Source organism: Oryx dammah, unplaced genomic scaffold (genome assembly GCF_014754425.2).
Source record: "Oryx dammah isolate SB20612 unplaced genomic scaffold, SCBI_Odam_1.1 HiC_scaffold_20, whole genome shotgun sequence".
Classification (NCBI taxonomy): Eukaryota; Metazoa; Chordata; class Mammalia; order Artiodactyla; family Bovidae; genus Oryx; species Oryx dammah.
In genome coordinates this window covers 60,893,606-60,913,531 of record NW_024070204.1, presented here as the reverse complement: position 1 = coordinate 60,913,531, position 19,926 = coordinate 60,893,606, and the positions used below count along the sequence as shown (strand labels likewise).

The following is a 19,926-nucleotide window of genomic DNA, read 5'->3' as shown; positions in this document are numbered from 1 at the left end:
AGATAGCATGTTCAAAAGCAGAGACATTACTTTTCCAACAAAGATCTGTCTAGTCAAGGCTATGGTTTTTTCAGTGGTCATGTATGGATGTGAGAGTTGGACTGTGAAGAAAGCTGAGCGCCGAAGAATTGATGCTTTTGAACTGTGGTGTTGGAGAAGACTCTTGAGAGTCCCTGGGACTGCAAGGAGATCCAACCAGTCCATTCTGAAGGAGATCAGCCCTGGGATTTCTTTAGAGGGAATGATGCTAAAGCTGAAACTCCAGTACTTTGGCCACCTCATGCGAAGAGTTGACTCACTGGAAAAGACTCGGATGCTGGGAGGGATTGGGGGTAGGAGGAGAAGGGGATGACAGAGGATGAGATGGCTAGATGGCATCACGGACTCGATGGACGTGAGTCTGAGTGAACCCTGGGAGTTGGTGATGGACAGGGAAGCCTGGCATGCTGCGATTCACGGGGTCGCAAAGAGTCGGACACGACTGAGCGACTGAACTGAACTGAATGTAAAAACAAAATGTTTTAACCTAAAAATATTTAGGAGTATTACGAATTCTCCCACGTTGTAGGCAGACACTTTACCGTCTGAGCCACCAGGGAAGTCTTTTTTAATTATTAAAAAATATTTAATAATTTTAATTTTAAAAGTGAACTTTTTCTTAACATTCCAACAATATAAATCTAGAAAAATCTAGTTCAGTGCCTGACTTTTGGAATTCCCTGCCTGGCTAACAAGGGGGAACCAAGATATATTTTCCGTGAAGAATGCTCAGCCACAGTTGTGAACCATTTACTACACAATGCTTCTTGCTGGGAAGGAAAGAAAACAAACAAACAAACAGAGATTGGCACCGCAAGTAGGCTCAGGAGAAGGAAGTTAGAGCTTACAGGTATTTTATGAATGCAAAATCACACTTCATTCCTCTTATAAAGGCAGAGGTTAGGATTATGATCAGCAGAGGGTAAAGGAAGGAATACCTCTGGGGAAAACAATTTCAGTCATAGCTACTCCTCTCATTTCGTCCTCTTTAAAAGACTGTCACTGGTAATATAATTTTGGCCCTTTTCCTTTATAAAAATAGAGTACATGAAAATATGAGTAGTAGTAAAACTCTTAATAGCAATTCTGATCTAGCAACTTCAATATGCATGTTACTCATACATTTTAAAGTTTTATTTCTTACATAAATGTGAATTTAACTTCCTCAAAAAAAAAAGAAAAAGAAACAGCAAAGTTAAATAATTTACTTACAGTCAGAGGACAATCAGATACACCACTAGAAAAATGGATAACTTCCAGTACACTGTCTGACACCCATCCCACCCACCCAACAGCTTTACTGAGAACTGGTACACTGAACCACATAACTTCTAAGAGGTGGGGCTTTTCAAGTTATAATACCATATACAACATATTTCTTTCTCTTCGATTGCTCTTTCATTCCCAATGTTCATCACAGCACTGTTTACAATAGCTAGGACTTGGAAGCAACCTAGATGTCCATCGGCAGATGAATGAATAAGAAAGCTCTGGGACATATACACAATGGAATATTACTCAGCTATTAAAAAGAATACATTTGAATTTGTTCTAATAAGGTGGATGAAACTGGAGCCTATTACACAGAGTGAAGTAAGTCAGAAAGAAAAACACCAATACAGTATATTAATGCATATATATGGATTTTAGAAAGATGGTAACGATGACCCTATATGTGAGACAGCAAAAGAGACACAGATATAAAGAACAGACTTTTGGACTCTGTGGGAGAAGGCGAGGGTAGGATGATCTGAGAGAAGAGCATTGAAATATGTATATTACCATATGTGAAATAGATCACCAGTCCAGGTTTAACGTGTGAAACAGGGCACTCAAAGCTGGTGTATTGGGACAACCCCGGGGGATGGGATGGGGAGGGAGGTGGGAGTGGGGTTCAGGATGGGGGACACATGTACACCCATGGCTGATTCATGTCAATGTATGGCAAAAACGACTACAAAATTGTAAAGTAATTAGCCTCCAATTTAAATAAATAAATTAAAAAAAAATTAAGGTTGTGTTTTCAGTGCACAGTTGTTTCACAATTTATTATTAAAGTCTTTAAATCACTAATTATAATAAATACAGGGCACTGTTACTTTGATTGCAGTAACAAGTCATTAGGAACATATTCAAAAATTCATAACTCCTTTTGGGCAACTATCACATGGCCATTTTAGTGTATCATACCTTTGTGGAAGATACCTTTGGTCTAAAAAAAGTTTTTGACATTATAAACTTCAATAGTTCCCATCCGTAGTATACAACCTGTAGTACATTAAAGTATAATTCACCTAGGGGCAAAAAAAGAAAAAAAATCTCAAATTCAGAAAATTGTAAAACAGAAATACAGTAATATATATTGCTAAAATCAAGAACATAATAAAGGCTCAAGAGTTAGTGAAAGAGAATACAGTAAATATACATGCAGTAAGAAATCAAAATGGTAAAGTGAATTTTATTTTTAATGACTATAATTATCTACATAGATACATTTTTCACATGAACTCGGTACTGCATTAGATAACAAAGAAAAATCAGACATTTGTGTACTTCTGTTTTGTTGTTAAGAAAAATTAAACAATTCTCTTTGTGCAGTTTTTATACTGAAAATTAAAATTTTCCACACTTCAGGGCTTCCCTGGTAGTCCAGTGGTTAAGAACTGTGCCCTGCAATGGAGGGGACATCAGTTCCACTCTTGGTCTGGAAAGATCCCCCATGCCAGAGCAACTAAGCCCCGGAACTGCAACTACTGAGCTCACACACTCTAAAGGAGGGGAGTACCCAACAAGAAGTTCACACACTGCCACCAGAGCGCAGCTCCTACTCACCGCAACTACAGAAAGCCTGCATGCAGCAAGGAAGACCCAGGGCAGCCAAAAATAAATAAACCAATTTTTTCCCCACACTTTAAATTTCAAAAATTTTCCTAAAATTTCAAATAACCAAAAAAGCACCTTACAATGAATTCAGACTTATCACTGACTTTAGACAAGGCTTGATATTTTACTGTAAAGTTTTTCTGTAACTGTTTGTTCATTTTTGAACACGTCATCAAGACATTTTTTTGGCAACACTCTTCTGAATTTCATAGTTCTTCAATGTTTATATAAACTGGCAAACTCAGCAATTTTAAGTTTGCCAGAAGGAAAGTTTTTTAAAGTCTAAAAACCTGTAAACTGAGCTTTATAGTTTGGAGACACACGTAATTTATGTGTAAACACTTCCACACACTAGAAAGCAAATCATACACTCACAAATTTTTCAAGACTGGGAACGTCTTTGCTCTGCAGTTTCAAAGAGGTAGATAGGTGGAAAAAGCACCTCTTTGAGTGAACATAAGAGGTCGAAATAAGAGAGACAGACTTGTTCTGGTCAGAATTCTAGTTGCTCTTTGAAAACAAGGCTGACAGTTACCTCCTTTAAAAATTAGGCAACTGTCCTTGAGGATACCAGGTTCCTGAAATGAGATGTCAGCGGCAGAAGAGACCTTGAAGAGTATTTCTAGCACACCCACCACCACCCTACACACTGCACTGGAGATAACTAAGCTGAAATATTTGTCCAAGGTCAGGCTGCTAGTCAGGCAAGAGTCCAGACGAACTCCCGTGCCTCTGCTCCAGGCCAGAGCTCAGCCCCCCCACCCTCTCACCCCCAGATGGGATGGGCAGCTCGGGAGGAGGAGCCACGAGAGCCCGGGAGGCGTGAAGGCAGACAGGGATTCGCGTCTCGAGGACATATATACACCACAGCCGCAGCAACGACAGCCTTACTTTCGGGTAGCTGCATCCCCTCGCGGGCCGAGGGGAGCGGTGGAGCCCAGGCTCTGCTCCAGGTGGAAGGCAAGCCACCCGGCCCTGCCCGAGCTCAGCGCGGAAGCCTCTCAGAGGCCCCGCCCCCCGGGGACCTTCCAGATCTGTCGGCGCTTCCGCGACCCAGTCCGGAGGGCGGGGCCGCCAACAGAGCGACTGTCTTAGGCATCCAGCGCATTGCCTGACTCGAAGCGCCGGCCCGACCGGTGCCGGTATCTCGGACCCTGCGATTGAAGCGTCTCCTCGAGGGCCGGGTAACCAACTGTGGGTGACGAGGCGACGGACGTGGTCTCGAGCGCCCCTCCAGGCCTCGAGTACCCCGGGCCGCTGGCGCTTGCCGTTGCCCGCCCCAGCCGACCCCTCCCAGGAGAGTGTAGGGCGCGTGTGCAGAGGCGTACGGAGCCAGCGCCGCGAGGACCATGTTGCTTCCGAACATCCTGCTCACCGGTCAGGGCGCGCGGTGGGGTGCTGTCGAGGGGCTGGGCTGGCCCGGCACGCCGAGTGCTCTGGGGCCTGGCCCGGAGGGGCTCGCTTAGTGTTCTGTGGCGAGGCTCGGCGAGGGTCGCGTGGCGGGGTTGTCGTCGTCAGGGCCTCTGGACCCGGCCCTCGCGGCGGTTTTGCGGGAGGCGGGGGGAGGGGACGACGAACGTTAATTCTGTTGGCGAGAGGTGGCCTTCTCGGTGAGGCGGAGAGAGGTAGATGGATCCAGCTCCCTTTTCTGGCAAGCTGCCTAGTCTTTCTTAATCACGTTTTTGTTTGTAAAATGGCGGTTGCTTTACTTGGTAGGGTTGTCTTTGGGTTGTTAGCTAAATAGCATAAAGCAGTATCTGGCCCCTAGTAGATCTGTTAATGGTGGATGCCATCATTAGGTCTTGAGGCTTCTTGAGCTGCCTCTCATTTTTCCTTTGTATCTGAGAGTCAGGTGAAAGGAGTCGGATGTTTGTGCTGTGGGTGATTCATTTGTCATACACGCTAGCTGAGGTTGCTTCAGGTGCTTTTTAAATTTTAAGAATAGAAGGCATCGACTGAGCATCTCTGGTCGTTTCTCGTCCAGAGATGCTGTAAAATTCCCGGGATGATGGTGGGGTTTCTTCTGGGTCTTTGGATCCATGCTCAAGGCGCCTGTTATATATGAGGGGCCCTAAAATGCCGCATAGTGACTTTAAGAATATTATTTCTAATTTGTTTAACTCTGAAAATGTTTAACTGTTAAATTGTAGTAGGTGATAGCACCACGGGACATTCATGTCAAAATCTAATGGGTGTAGATGCTGTTGCAATACAAAATTGAGGCGCTCTTTGTGGAAACAAAGCAGGTGTATCTTTTAACAAAACAAGCATACTGGCAGCACATAAGTCTTGTCTGTTTCTGAGAGCAGCAGATTAACGTCAACAAATTAACATTTAGCCTGCCCTTTAAGAGGAAGGTTTTACAACATTTTGTTTGTGTCAGACAGTATCTTAGTTTTTTAATATTAAACCATATCGTCAAAAATATAAACGTGAGCATTTTATTGAAAACATGGTGAATTTAGGATTCAAACTTGGTGTATTATAGTGGACTGGAGGTAAAATGTTATTTTCCTTACAGGTTGACCTGAATTTATTCCTTTTATCTTTAATTATAATAACCAGATTTTATAATTTCGGCGGCATTAAATCTGAACAGCTGAAAATTAAGGGTATGATTATTTGTCTTGAAGCAATATGAAAAAGGGAAGGTGAAGAACAATGTATAGTATTGCCATTTATGTAGGAGAAGGAAATACATGCTATGTGGATGTATTGATATATTTGCATGCAATGTGTATGTATGTATACACATTAAAACAAATAAATGGTGGCAGTTTATTTGAGGTGGCTAATTTTACTCTGGGAATTTCCATGATGGCAAACAGTCTGTGATTGGCATCAGATTCTCCCAAGCCCCACTTGCTCTGGTAAAATCAGATACACTGGGTGAAATTCTGATAGCCAGCAGGCTTTGGGTAGTTCATTAGATTATGGTGTGTGTTCGTATAGGATTGCTAATTAGGAAACTTTTCATTTCCGTTGTTGAGAACCTTAAGGGCAGATCAGTGGCTAAAGTCTAATGAGTATTTCATGAACAGTATTTTTCTGTGGCTTGTCTTACAGGTACACCAGGGGTTGGAAAAACTACATTAGGCAAAGAACTTGCATCAAGATCAGGACTGAAATACGTTAATGTGGGTGATTTAGCTCGAGAAGGTAAGGGATACTTTGGTGTTAGGTTTGTTTATTTAAAAAGTGAGAGACAAATAATGAAGTATTAGCACTGTATTTATTTGTGAGAAAGAGAAAATTTTCCATGAAGGAATTTATGCTCCGTTGGGGACATAGAAATAGAACATATTGTCTCATGCTGTGTCCTGGTTATTTTGACCGCTGCATCCCCTCTGCAATTGGCTAGCAGTTTTTGTGGACACTAATAACTGGAACAGCTTCCATGAAGATAGGACTGTTTGAATGTGAGGAAGAGAATTGTGAGTTGTGCTAAGCATATATGTATAGAGAGAAAGATAGCCTATGAGCTTACTGGAAGGACAGAATTTTGAATTCAGGCAGTAGGATACGGCTGTACTACGGTCTTAGATTAGTTTGATAGATGCATGCCTGCAAGCACCTGCACATATTTTTAAAGTATATGTTTTTACCTTTTTTCCCTGATTTTTCCCAGTCTTTGATTACTTCCATTATTTGTGTCTTCATCTTTTTATATTCTCTAATGGGTAGAAACTCCATAAATTTAAGTAAAGGGAACTTTAAATGTGCCTCATTAAAATTGAAAAGATGTAACATTTTTTAATTTCTATTTTTAAAAACTTGTATTTAAAATTTTTAAAGTTCCTGACAGTTGCTAGTATAGTAACTATTTCACATTTGATCTAATGTACATATTTTTTCCAAATGATGTAAAGTTTGATCACCGGATATCATGGAGTCTGGCAAGATGGCTTCTCCCAAGAGCATGCCGAAAGATGCACAGATGATGGCACAAATCCTGAAGGATATGGGGATTACAGAATATGAACCAAGAGTTATAAATCAGATGTTGGAGTTTGCCTTCCGATATGTGACCACAATTCTAGATGATGCAAAAATTTATTCAAGTCATGCTAAGAAAGCTACTGTTGATGCAGATGATGTGCGATTGGCAATCCAGTGTCGTGCTGACCAGGCTTTTACCTCTCCTCCCCCAAGAGATTTTTTATTAGATATTGCAAGGCAAAGAAATCAAACCCCTTTGCCATTGATCAAGCCATACTCAGGTCCTAGATTGCCGCCTGATAGATATTGCTTGACTGCTCCAAATTACAGACTTAAGTCTTTACAAAAAAAGGCATCTACTTCTGCAGGAAGAATAACAGTTCCACGGTTAAGTGTTGGTTCCGTTACTAGCAGACCAAGTACTCCCACGCTTGGCACACCAACCCCACAAGCTATGTCCGTTTCAACTAAAGTAGGGACTCCAGTGTCCCTCACAGGGCAAAGGTTCACAGTACAGATGCCCACTTCACAGTCCCCAGCTGTAAAAGCATCAATTCCTGCAACATCAGCAGTTCAGAATGTTCTAATTAACCCATCATTAATTGGGTCCAAAAATATTCTTATTACCACTAACATGGTCTCATCACAAAATACTGCCAATGAAGCATCAAATGCATTGAAAAGGAAACATGATGATGATGATGACGATGATGACGACGACGATGACTATGATAATTTGTAATCTAGCCTTGACGCATGTAACATGTATACTTGGTTTTGAATCTATTGTACTGAGATTAAACATGCATGCTAGATATTTCCATGTTGTGTTCTAGAAAGAATAGTATTTAATGAGTAAATATGCTTACCATACTTTTCGATTGAGCTGTTGTGTTAGATTTTGTTTAATAGGATTAGTAATGGTTTCTCGTCACCCTTTAAGTGTAAAAAATAAAGTTGCAATTCGTGCATTTAATTGTTGGTACTTTGGCAATTATGTTCTTAGTTTTTTTTTTTTTTTTTAATTTAAATGCAGTTTTCCACCTCATCACCAACAGAAATAGCAGTTGGAAAAACTTGAAGTTGTTGTAGTCTACTCCTTACCATTATAGACACTTCTAGTGTTTTCACATGTTTAGATCATAGTATGATCTCTGGTGTTGGGTCACTCTTACGGGCCATTCTTTCAGATTGCTGAGGTATAACCATGTCTGCTTTTTAGAGAGACCACTTGGTCAGGATTTTTATTTATAGTGAACCTTATCCATTTGGGCTTCCCTGGCGGCTCAGATGGTAAAGAATCTGCCTGCAGTGTAGGAGACCTGGGTTTGATCTCTGGGTCGGGAAGATCCCCTGGAGAAGGGAATGGGTACCCACTCCAGTGTGTTTGCCTGGAGAATGCCATGGACAGAGGAGCCTGCCCGGCTGCAGTCCACAGCGTTGCAAAAAGTCAGACATGACTGAGTGACTAACACTCATCCATTTTTCTATTCCTTTGCTTATATTCAAGGATCCTTGGTGTGTCTCTCAGTATCTCACTACTTAAAAATTTTAAGTTTTTTCCCAGCTTCCCTTTTTGCAGGTCAGTTATGTATCTTTGCTCATCGTATTCTTGATACTATAAGCTAGTATCATGCTTATATTTTTAACCCAGGTTTGGTGTTCCAATTATAGTTGATAAAACTTAGGTCTTTATTTGCTACTGTGTGTAGCTCGTCATTCTGCATTTTATAACCATATGAAATCTGGTTTGTTCCTTTGCCTGTGCAACTTTACTATTTTTGATAAGTGATTTCAGAGTCATACGTGTGCTTGTCGCTAAGTCATGTCTGACTTTTGTGACCCAATAGACTGTAGCCTGCCAGGCTCTTCTGTCCAGCACAAATACTGGAGTGGGTTGCCATTTCCTCCTCTCAGAGTTACATACAGTAGTCAGTTTCAGTCATGTCTTCCGGTTCTCACCCAATTTAATGTTCCTAAACTTAATGAAATTATAATCTGTCATGAATAACATTGAGAGCAAGGATAATCCACAATAAGACACTCTCCTCTTCATTGAGTCTCTGCTTACACGCAAACCATTTTAGTTGTGTGCCTTGATGGTGCATGGTCTTGACCATTCTGTTTGTATTTTATTGATGAGTTATTTAATGAGATGGAATCTTCCTTATAAATGGGGCATTTTTCCTCCTATTATGCCAGATAAAGGATTTCTGGTCTGATTTAACATTAGATGATGTGCTTTATTAGATTTTTCAAAATGTACAAGATTTTTTTCCCCCACAGATGCCATTTGAATATATCTGAAAATCTAACTAGGAGATAGTCTGAGACATTCAGCTGCCTCATTTTTTCCCAAATGGTAATATGTTTTAAGGGAAACCACTCAATCTTCTACAAAGCACTGTTTCTCAATGGGGTGATTTTGTCCTTTAGGGGATATTCTGAGACATTTTTGCTTGTCACAACTGGAGTGGGAGGTTTTCTTCTGATCTCTAATGGGTCGATGCCAAGGATTCTGCTGAACATCCTGCAATTCACAGGACAGTCCTCTGTCTGCATAACGAATTCAGTTCAGTCGCTCGTCGTGTCCAACTCTGCGACCCCATGGACTGCAACACCCCAGGCTTCCCTGTCCATCACCAACTCTAGGAGCTTACTCAAACTCATGTCCATTGAGTCAGTGACACCATCCACCCATCTCATCCTCTGTCGTCCCCTTCTCCTCCCTCCTTCAATCTTTACCAGCATCAGGGTCTTTTCCAATGAGTCAGTTCTTTGCATCAGGTGGCCAAAGTGTTGGACTTTGAGCTTCAGCATCAGTCCTTCCAATGAATATTCAGGACTGATTTCCTTTAGGATTGACTGGCTGGATCTCCTTGCATTCCAAGGGACTCTCAAGAGTCTTCTCCAATACCACTCTTCAAAAGCATCAGTTATTCTGCACTCAGCTTTCTTTATAGTCCAACTCTCACATCTGTATATGAATACTGGAAAAACCATAGCTTTGACTAGATGGACCTTTGTTGGCAAAGTAATGTCTCTGCTTTTTAATAGGCTGTCTAGGTTGGTCACAGCTTTTCTTCCAAGGAGCAAGTGTCTTAATTTCATGGCCAAGCTCAAAATGTCCCATAGTATTTCAGGTTTAGAAACCTGCTGTAAGTCATGAGACCAAAACAAAACTGGTTTAAAATGAATGTGCCTAAATGGAGTTTATTGCCATCCTGGTAATCATGTTAAATTTCTGTATTATTTATTTGTAAGAGACCATCTATGTTGCTTAGAACTAAAGCAGGAAAAATTAGGTGGGGAATTAAGCTTAATAAAACTAGAGAGAGTCCTGACTGTGGAGGGACCAAGGCTGCTTCTCTTATCCCTGTTCATTCAGTCTGCGTTCCTCACTGTCCTTTCCCATGTGCAGTCATTTAATTACACTTGTTATCAGCATCCTTACTTTTTCTGCCACTAGTTTATCAATCTTCAGCCTCTGTCCCTAAACCCAGCATGCTCATGGATCTAGACATTAGATGCATTTCAAATATCTGGCTCACAACACTTAAAATCTTGATGTGTTTCTAACCCAAGGGTTGGCAAGCTGCTCCTGGTTTTGTAGGAGCCACTAGCTAAAGAGTAAGCTGTAAATTCCGAAATATTTACTGTCTGGCCCTTTATAGAAAAAGCTTGCCGTTCCCACTTTAACCTTTGTGTATCTCATTTTTCCCCTCACTTTAATCACCTAGCACTAGAAGACTTTGAAACTAACTTATTCCTTGTCCTCTCACCAACACTGCTATCCCAATCCTTTCATCTGATTCTCACTTTCCCACCATGTATCTCTTTTCCTCTGTGGTCTTGTAATCCTGCCTCTCCATCTAGTGATCTCATTGACTCATACTGATCAGTTCTTTTTGCTGGTGACTCTTAGATTTATAATTAAAACTTAAGCCTAATTTCTAGACATCTACTAGATGTAACCATCTGGATAGTTCCTGGACATTTCCAAATTAATGTTTAGATGCTCTGTAGTCCTCCCTGACTGTTCACTCCTGATTCCTGTCCCACCACACTTAAAAATGCATTCACATGCTACCCAGATGCACTTGGCTTCTAATCTTGATAGTTTAAAAAATCCGTTTGAAACCCCTCTTCCATTCATAAGACCATTGATGCTGTGTCCCTGGTACCACTGAACTATCCTCAAGACCATTAGTGCTGAATCTGAGTATCTCATTGTTTAGTTGCCAAGTCGTGTCTGACTCTTTTTTGTGACCCTGCGGACTGGAGCCCACCAGGCTCCTCTGTCCTTAGGATTTTCCAGGCAAGAATACTAGAGTGAGTTGCCATTTCCTACTGCAGGGGATCTTCCCAACCCAGGGACTGAACCCGTGTCTCCTGAGTCTCCTGCATTGGCAGGCTGATTCTTTACATATTGAGCCACCTGGGAATGAAGGGTCATCTTACCTACCTTTTTTTCCTTAGCTTCAAGTTTCTATTTAGAAGTTACCTCCTCCAGGGAGCTTCCCCAAATATCCTGCTTATGTTCCTCACCTAAAAGATGCCCATCTTATTGCCCAAAGCACCATGATCCACAGCATTAAATATTACGATTTCCAGGTTACTTGTCTATCATCTCTCATATTACTGTAAACTGTTGACGGGAAGGACTATAAGTTGGTGTTCAATTTGTTCACTATTATATCTTCATTTCCTCTGTAATTACTAGACATGGTGTTTGATAAATGTTTTTTGAAATGAATGTTTGAAAGCTTGGGTTACACTATTAAAATGTATTAACATGATTTTAAGAAATCCTGCATTTCAGCATTGCAATACATAAAGACTTTTAATAATAAAGTTAATACTGCTATAGTTTTATTTTAGACAACATATATTAAAAGTTGTATATTAGACAACATATACTAGTTTGGACTTATATGAAGGAACATTTATCTACCCCAGATTCCCACATAGTACAAAATCAGCGGTAGGTATTCTTCATTTTGTGGCATTGTGAAATATATATATATATATATAGTAATGTAAAAATAATGGAGAAATTTAATAACCTAATTTACTTAAGTTTAATTACATACTTCAGCCAGTTAGTAAACAAGATTTAACTAATTCACTGTTGTTGAATATTTTAAAGCATCTTTTATACTTTTTTCTGGTTAGAAATTCAGAGGTCAAAGAAATCTCTGGACAGGACATTTTTCTTGAAAAAATTACAGATTTCCAGGGCCGGCCGGGTGTGGTGTTGCGGTAAGCCGGTTCCCGTGGGTGCAGCGGTGCAACGACCTGTTTTGCTTCAACAGCATTTAACTTGGATCCACTTAGAGAAACTTACGGGATTCCTTTTTACTTAGAGTGCCTGGCTAGAGTCCTTCGTCGTTGCAGAGGCCCCTGGTGGAGAGTTAATGGGTTATACCACGGGCAAAGCAGAGGCTCAGTGGCCAGGGAAGAATGGCGCGGGCACGTCACAGCTCTGCCGTTGCCCCGGAATTTCGGCGCCGTGGTTTGCCTGCTAAACTTATGGAGTTACTAGAGATTGCAGAAAGAAAGGGTGGGTTTTTTGTTGATCTCTTTGTAAGAGTGTCTAACCCAGTTGCTGTCAAGATGTACAAGCAGCTAGGCTACAGCATGTACACAAAATCGAGAGTACTATTCAGCGCGCAATGGGGAGCCAGATAAGAACTCTTTACAATATGAGGAAAGCACTATCCAAGGAAACTGAGAAATCCATCATACCATTACCTCTTCCTGTGAAGCCAGAAGGACAGTGAATAACCATGAACAGTGGTTCTTAGGCTGATGATGCTCCAGATAGTTTATGGACAATATTATTTTCATTAAGACGATCTTAGAGCTCTATTAGGAGAAAAGGGGGTCATTTAGCTCTTAAAGACTTCAAGAAAATACAGGTGGTTAACTTATTTTAAGTCTTCTTTTCTACTAGCAATATTACACCTTCTAAAGCTGTTCACTGTAATAAAATCCAATAAAAAAAGGCATTTAGGTCAGAAGGAAACATTCCACTGGCATGGCTCATAACATACTGTTCACAGTGTGCTCGGGAAAAAGCCTGCTCCAGTCTCCTAAATTCTGTGCCCGAGAGCCGCTGCTATATATACATTTTTTATCTTGTATTGAACTTAAGCTTTAAAAGCATATTTGAAATGTATGAATCTAAAATGTATAATAAAAATGCACTGTTCACTCTAAAAAATAATTACACATTTTCAGTCAATTTACTAAATACATAATATAACAGTTATAAAAAGACTCATTTAAATTTGCATCTCTTTAGTAGCTGGGAAAGTCCAACATTTTTTTCATGGATAGTTTACTGATTTTTCCATTATGTGTGAATTGTTTTCTTATTATTAGGTTACTGTTTTTTGAGAAATTTATATAATCTACATTTCAGTCCTTTGTCCTAGTATAAATATTTCTCCCTGCTATTTAAAAAAAAAAATTCTTCAGAGATTTAACATTTTATTTATTTGAATCAGTTATTTTTTCCACAAACTCAAATGAATCATTCCTTTGTAAAGTTTAGTTTAGTAATTAACTTTTTAATCCACCTAGAACTTGTGATGTAAAGTAAGGGTTTAGATTATTTTCTATATTGTTAACCAGTTTTCCCCATACCAAGACAGTTTAACTTTTTAGCAGGAAAGAGTCTCTGATAGCTGAACAGTAACCCAAGAAGTCAGAGGTCACACTAGGGTGCTAGAGAAGTGGTTCGTGTGCTCAGAATCAGTCCACAGACCCTGCAGAGAAGACAGTTAAAATTGCCTCTGCCTTCCACTGACCCTCGGGACTACCCTTTTGTCACTTCAGAACTTATGCTCATTTTAAGCTGATTTCAACCTGTGCCACATTGTTGAGGGGAAGAGGTAGAAGACTATAGCATGTGTTTTGAGATGGCTAAAAGGATGATCTAAGTCTGCCTCCTGGGGACATGCCTATTCAGGCTGAGGGTGGGATTGGTATGTCTCACCTCCTTACGACACACTTCATTTGAAAGAAAACGAATTTATTGGAAAGTTTTTATGTTAGATTTAAATTTGCCTTCTTTATGTCTGCCCCCATCATTCTTGTTTTATCTTCTGAAATTTAACCCTTGGCTTTTGGGGATGCTGGAAATCTAGACGTTCAGGAGCATCTGTATACTGACTTTCCTTCCCCAAACCCCATGAATGTGACCTCAGTGGCAAAGGGTTCATTCATGGAATCAAGCACCAGTTGTTGCTTTTAATAAGTTTCATATCCTTGGCCTAATAAGTTTGGAACTTAATCTGCTGTTAATGTATGTGAGTGTTTGTATCCCTCTCACCACCAATCTGAGACTCAACAAAACTAATGTTTTCTTCTTATAGCACCACAAATACTGAAGTTGGTTCTCTGTAGATGGTTTCAGTTTTGAAACTGTTATCCAAATTTCCTTCTAGACAAAATTCTAATTTATCAGCATTGCTCATTATATTTGGTGTCTGTGTGACACTGTTGTATTAGTGCCCTCTTTTATCTCTAAAAAAGTAATTGAAAATTACTGAAAGTTACCAAGAAGACTACTTTAATACTCCAATGTAAATCTCTTTTAGGGCAGTTATATGATGGCTATGATGAAGAGTATGACTGTCCCATTTTAGATGAAGATAGAGTAAGTACAATTTTTTAAATAAAGTATACATTAAAAAAAATTTTAATAGGAAAGTTGACCTTAGGTATTTTTTTTAATTGAATACTGAGGCGATAATATTTTTTTAGCTTATTTATTTATTTTTTTGACCTCAGTTTTTAAAAGAGTATTTATCTTTATTTTTTCCCTTTCTTACAGGTAGTTGATGAGCTAGAAAACCAAATGAGTGAAGGTGGAGTTATTGTTGATTACCATGGTTGTGATTTCTTCCCTGAACGCTGGTTTCATATAGTATTTGTCCTGAAAACAGATAACAGTATTTTGTACAAAAGACTTGAAAATAGGTAAGAAAGGAAAAACATTAAATTCTTGAAGTATTATATAAACTTTTATTCAGATTCCTGAAGTTGGCAACTACTAACATCAAAAAGGTTCTATTTGAAAATGTGACTACTTTATATTTTGTTCTCATTATAAGGGGCTTCCCTGGTGGCTCAGAGGTTAAAGCATCTGCCTGGAATGCTGGAGACCCGGCTTCGATCCCTGAGTCAGGAAGATCCCCTGGAGAAGGAAATGGCACCCCACTCCAGTACTCTTGCCTGGAGAATCCCATGGAGGGAGGAGCCTGGTGGGCTACAGTCCATGGGGTCGAAAAGAGTCCGACACAACTGAGCGACTTCACTCACTCACTCTCATTATAAACCAAGTCTGTATAGTACCAACATTCTGAACCTAAGAGAAAAAGATGCATTTATAAAACACAAGCAGTAGTTTCTGAGTAAATGAAGACCCTAACTGACAGTCTGATTCAGTAAAATGTACTATATAGCAACGGTGTTTAGTCATGCTTTTTCCCAAATGTAAAACTTCTCTAGGAAAACAGCCAAGACAATAGCATATTCTTTGCTATGGAATGAAAATTACCCACTTAAATCATCCTCACAACAGAAATGAGAAAACTTATGAAAAACTAACAAGATAAATTAACATTTCACAATATATTTGAGTTCATCCTTTCCAGGAGAGCATCAGGCTTAATCTAGAATAACCAAAAAAGCAAAGTTTTATGGAAAACATTTCCCCACTGTCTTTTGATTCAAGCTGTGGCAAAAGGGGAATTTTAAAGGAATTTAGAGAGAAGTTTCTGGAAGGAAAATTCCAGAAGTTTGCCTAACTAAGTTCAGGTTCAGAATTTGTGTTCTCAGTGATCATAGTCAGCTCTGACTAAACACCGTTGAATTGTGTGTGTGTGTGTGTGTGTGTGAGTCGCACTCTGCAACCCCATGGACTGTAGCCTGCCAGGCTCCCTCTGTCCATGGAATTCTCCAGAGAAGAAGACAGGAGTGGGTTGACATTTCCTTCTCCAGGGGATCTTCCCAACCCAGGGATCAAACCTGGGTCTCCTGCATTGCAGGCAGATTCTTTACCATCTGAGCTACAAGGGAAGTCAATCCTTGCACAAAAAAGTATAGTATGAAATATACAGAAACGTTAGGTGGGAATAATACCTGAAGCTTTCATCATCTTTCTTTAAGCAGGAAAAGCCATTAAAAATATTTGAACAGAGAAGTAACAGAGACAATATGGTACATATGCCTTTTCTCAAAAACCACTTAACATTTTTATTAAAAATTAAATTTTATGTAAATAAAGATTAAAGTATGAGGAAAGCAGTCTTTTTTTTTCAGTCTTGTTTTTAAACACTGAAAAAATTAATCACCTATTTAATTTTTTTTAATGAGTAATCACCTATTTAAAGAAAACTTACTGAAATAAATTTACATACCATATGAATTGTACAACCCATTTGAAGCATACACTTCAGTGGTTTTCAGTGTATTCACAGAGTTGTATATCCATCATTATAACCAATTTTTAAAAATGTTCACCACCTCCCCCCTCAAAAAAACCCATACCCATTAGCGGTCACTGCCCATCTCCCCTTAGTCCCCAGTCCCAGCTTTACTTTCTATCTCTGTGGATTTGCCTATTCAGGATTTTTTATATGAATGAAATCATATAAAATGTGATCTTTTGTGTTTGGCTTCTTTTATTTAACATAATGTTTTCAAGGTGCATCTGTGTTGTAGCATGTACCGGTACTTCTTTTCTTTTTATTGCCAAATAATATTCCATTATATGGATATACCATATTTTATTTACCTGTTTATCAGATTATAGACACTTGGGTTGTATAATGCTGCTATAAACATTCATGCATGTGTTTTTCTGTGAATATTATGCATTCATTTATTTATCTTGGGTATTGAAGTTTCTCTAGGAATAGGATTTCTGGGTCATGTGTTAAATAGCTATGTATAACCTTCTGAGAAACTGTCAGACATTTTCCACAGTGACTGCACTATATATTCCCGAGAGTAGTGTATGAAGCCTCCAGCATTTTCACATCCTTGCTATTGTCTTTTAGATTGTAGCCATCCTAGTGGATATGGAGTAGTATCGCATTGTACTTTTCATTTGCATTTCCTTAATGGCTAATGATACTGAGTGCCTTTTCATGTGCTTATGGGCCATTTGTATATCTTTTGGAAAAATATCTATTTAGACCTTTTGCCCAATTTTTAATTGGATTATTTGGCCTTGTTTATTAAGTTGTAAGATTTCTTTATGTATTTAAAAAAAAAGTTCCTTGTGAGATATAAGATTTGCAGAAATTTTCTCCCGTTCTGTGAGCTGTCTTTTCATAAAGTTAATCACTTTTTGAGTAGTTCAATCTAATTTTGATTGTTACAAAATTGAATTAATTTGAATCTGAATTTTCCTTACTCATTTCACTAACTAGCTGGCTAATTTACATCTTCCTAAAGATTATACAAGTTAATTTTTTCAGTGTCTTTGGAACTGGTAAACTACAGATATATCTGTGTGATCTAGTACCCAGTTAGTATATGATATTTTTTATCATGTACATTTTATTATATGCCATTTATTTATCTGTCTATATCTTAATTCCTCTAACTTTTAAAATTTAGAACCATAACTACAGACTGTGTAATCTCATAGCTGGGCATCTGGCTTGAAGTAAGTAGATGTTTGCTAATTGAATGACAAATTGTAGGAGGAATGCCAACCTATTATTTCTAGGTAAAGAGACTAAGAACTATTTTTGTGTGATTCTTCATGTGTTCAAAAAGTGTGTAGATTCTGAAGTGTCCAATTTCTAATTTGTTCCTAAAACTTTAGTTAATGCCATTCAGATTATTTCCTCTTTGCCTTCTAGGGGTTATAATGAGAAGAAACTAAAAGATAATGTTCAGTGTGAAATTTTTCAAGTTCTTCATGAAGAAGCCTTAGCATCCTACAAGGAGGAAATAGTGCATCAACTGCCGAGCAATAAACCAGAAGATCTAGAGGATAATATCAGTCAGATACTGAAATGGATTGAGCACTGGGTCAAAGATCACAGTTCTTAACAAGAATGGCCACTGCACAGTCACTCTTGACATCTCTCTGCCGATGTCACATAAATTATTGTTATCAAGAAAACTTTCTTATTGAAATTGTGCTGTTAGACTAGGAGGTGGATAGTATAAAGGTTTATATTTGGGTTTTTTTCTCTATGAGAAAGCTAAACTCAAATATAATGAATAGTACTATTAAGGATTGAGAGTTAAAACTTTAAAAGTTTATTACAGAAGAAAATCAAGATGATCTCTTAAAATAAAACACAGGTTAAAGATAAAACATCAATTTTCCATTTTTCTTTCTTTAAAAAAAAAAATGGTAATACTTGGACTCTGTATATAATTCAAAATGTACAAAAGCATATACATATGGTACCCAACTTAAAATGGTTCAGCTTAGGATGTTTTGACTTTATGATGGAGCAAAAGCGAGAACATACACACTAGAAATTGATAGCTTATGGTGAATGGTGTCTGATTTGTGACATCTGAAGAAGATTTAGCTTCGGGACCAGGAACCAGGCTTGATCACTCAAGAGCTTTTGTGTAGCAGAGTGTTATTAAAGTATAAAAAGGACAGAGAAAGCTTCTGACACGGACATCAGAAGGGGGACGGAGAGTGCCCCCCTTGCTAGTCTAAGCAAGGGAGTTATATCCTTTTTTTAATTAGTTATTACAATAAATCAAAGAATGTCTCAAGGTTGTAAAGATCTTACTAGACCCCTCCCATAATTTACATTTTAAGGTAACAGGATTAGCCAGAAGGTTTTCAAGAAGTAACTGTCCTCAAGCTGGATACATTGTTATTATATAATCCTTGCTAAGGAATGTAGAAAAAAAGTTTGTCCTTTCCTCCTCCTTGAGAATTCCAGACCCTTATCTCCTCTTTGAGAGCCCCAGATCCCTCTTTTCCTCAGGGACCCCGGGCTTGCTATCAACCTGCCTAGGAATCGACTCTCTCAAAATCATGCTTTGAATTTTGATCTTTTCCTGGGCTAGCGATCTGCATGCAGCATGTTACCTGTGATGGTGGGCAGCGAGGGTGGCTGCAGCTCCCAGTCAGCCAGGTGATAACAAGGGTAAACAGCCGATAAAACTCACCACCACTCTGTACCATGCAACCACTCTACTCTTAACTTTCAGTTCAGTGGTCAATAACTTACGAGACAGTTAACACATTATTATAAAATAGGCTTTATGTTAAGATGATTTTGCCCAATTGTAAATTAATGTAAGTATTCTTACATTTAAGGTAGCATATTTAAGGTAGGCTAGGATGGGAGCTTCCCTGGTCGTCCAGTGGTTAGGACTCCGAGCTTCCACTGCTAGGCGTGTTGGTTCATCCCTGGTAGCAGAACTAGGATCTCAAGTTCCACAGTGTGTGGGGGGGGGCGGGGGGGGAAGGTAGGCTAGGCTAAGCTGTGATGTTTGGTAGGTCAGGCCTATTAAGCACATTTTTGACTTAGGATATTTTCAACTTATGATGGATTCATCAGGCTGTAACCCCAACATAAGGAAGATCTGTACTGGAAAGGTAGGCTTCCCTTTCAGGCCACCTGTTCTTCAGTCACTGCTAGATTCCTTCCCTTTAGGAAAGAATGTTACTGGTTTAGATGTGTGTGTGCTTTTTTAAGCATATGGTAGCATGTGTGTGCTTCCTTTTTTTCTTTTAAGCATATGGTAGCATAACATGCAAACTGTTCTGTCATCTTTTTTTTTTCCATTTAATGTATTTTGGATATTATACCATCTTAGAACATACAGACCTTCCTATTCTGTATTAAGCTAAACTCACATATCATAAAATCCACTATTTTAAAGTGTACAGTCCATTTAAAATATGTTCACAAGATTGTGCAACTACCCCATTCTGTAACACTTTCATCACCCCAACCAAAAGACATCCCATACCTATTAGTAGTCACTGCCCATTCTTCCCTTCTCCTAGCCCCTTGCTATTACTAGTCTACTTTGTTGCTATAGATTTGCATATTC

General features: G+C 39.0%; 3 protein-coding genes across 9 annotated transcripts in view; 2 read left to right on the top strand and 1 right to left on the bottom strand.

The window, feature by feature from the left end:
• The window catches only part of RAD17 (RAD17 checkpoint clamp loader component), a 36,465-nt gene extending 32,513 nt beyond the window's left edge, over window positions 1–3,952 (bottom strand). For 3 of the 5 annotated variants that reach the window (XM_040262656.1, XM_040262657.1, XM_040262660.1), the window contains exons 1-2: window positions 3,814–3,952; window positions 2,230–2,333 (exon numbers count right to left, since the gene is read on the bottom strand). In XM_040262656.1, the coding sequence (XP_040118590.1) occupies window positions 2,230–2,333; window positions 3,814–3,829 (120 nt within the window). In that variant the 5' untranslated portion in view covers window positions 3,830–3,952. Of the gene's footprint in view, window positions 1–2,229; window positions 2,334–3,297 lie in introns of all 5 variants that reach the window. The other 2 variants (XM_040262659.1, XM_040262658.1) reach the window with 2 other exon arrangements.
• Window positions 3,812–18,211, top strand: AK6 (adenylate kinase 6). The gene is made up of 5 exons (XM_040262682.1): window positions 3,812–4,299; window positions 5,989–6,081; window positions 14,469–14,527; window positions 14,705–14,850; window positions 17,748–18,211. Exons 1-5 carry the CDS (start codon window positions 4,272–4,274, stop codon window positions 17,938–17,940), a joined length of 519 nt encoding a protein of 172 aa, XP_040118616.1. The 5' UTR covers window positions 3,812–4,271; the 3' UTR covers window positions 17,941–18,211.
• TAF9 (TATA-box binding protein associated factor 9) lies at window positions 4,036–7,837 on the top strand. Of its 3 annotated transcripts, none has more exons than XM_040262678.1 (3): window positions 4,036–4,299; window positions 5,989–6,081; window positions 6,792–7,837. In XM_040262678.1, exon 3 carries the CDS (start codon window positions 6,809–6,811, stop codon window positions 7,601–7,603), a length of 795 nt encoding a protein of 264 aa, XP_040118612.1. In that variant the 5' UTR covers window positions 4,036–4,299; window positions 5,989–6,081; window positions 6,792–6,808; the 3' UTR covers window positions 7,604–7,837. The 3 variants fall into 3 exon arrangements, with proteins under 3 accessions (XP_040118612.1, XP_040118613.1, XP_040118614.1); XM_040262679.1 differs by having other exon boundaries at window positions 4,260–4,547; XM_040262680.1 differs by having other exon boundaries at window positions 4,277–5,420.
• Window positions 18,212–19,926: the final 1,715 nt, after the last annotated feature.

Coding starts and splice junctions, on each gene's coding strand:
- AK6 (XM_040262682.1), top strand. CDS start 4,272: ATGTTGCTTCCGAACATCCTGCTCACCG. Junction 4,300..5,988: donor TCCGAACATCCTGCTCACCG/GTCAGGGCGCGC, acceptor CTTGTCTTACAG/GTACACCAGGGGTTGGAAAA. Junction 6,082..14,468: donor GGGTGATTTAGCTCGAGAAG/GTAAGGGATACT, acceptor AATCTCTTTTAG/GGCAGTTATATGATGGCTAT.
- TAF9 (XM_040262678.1), top strand. CDS start 6,809: ATGGAGTCTGGCAAGATGGCTTCTCCCAAGAGCATGCCGAAAGATGCA.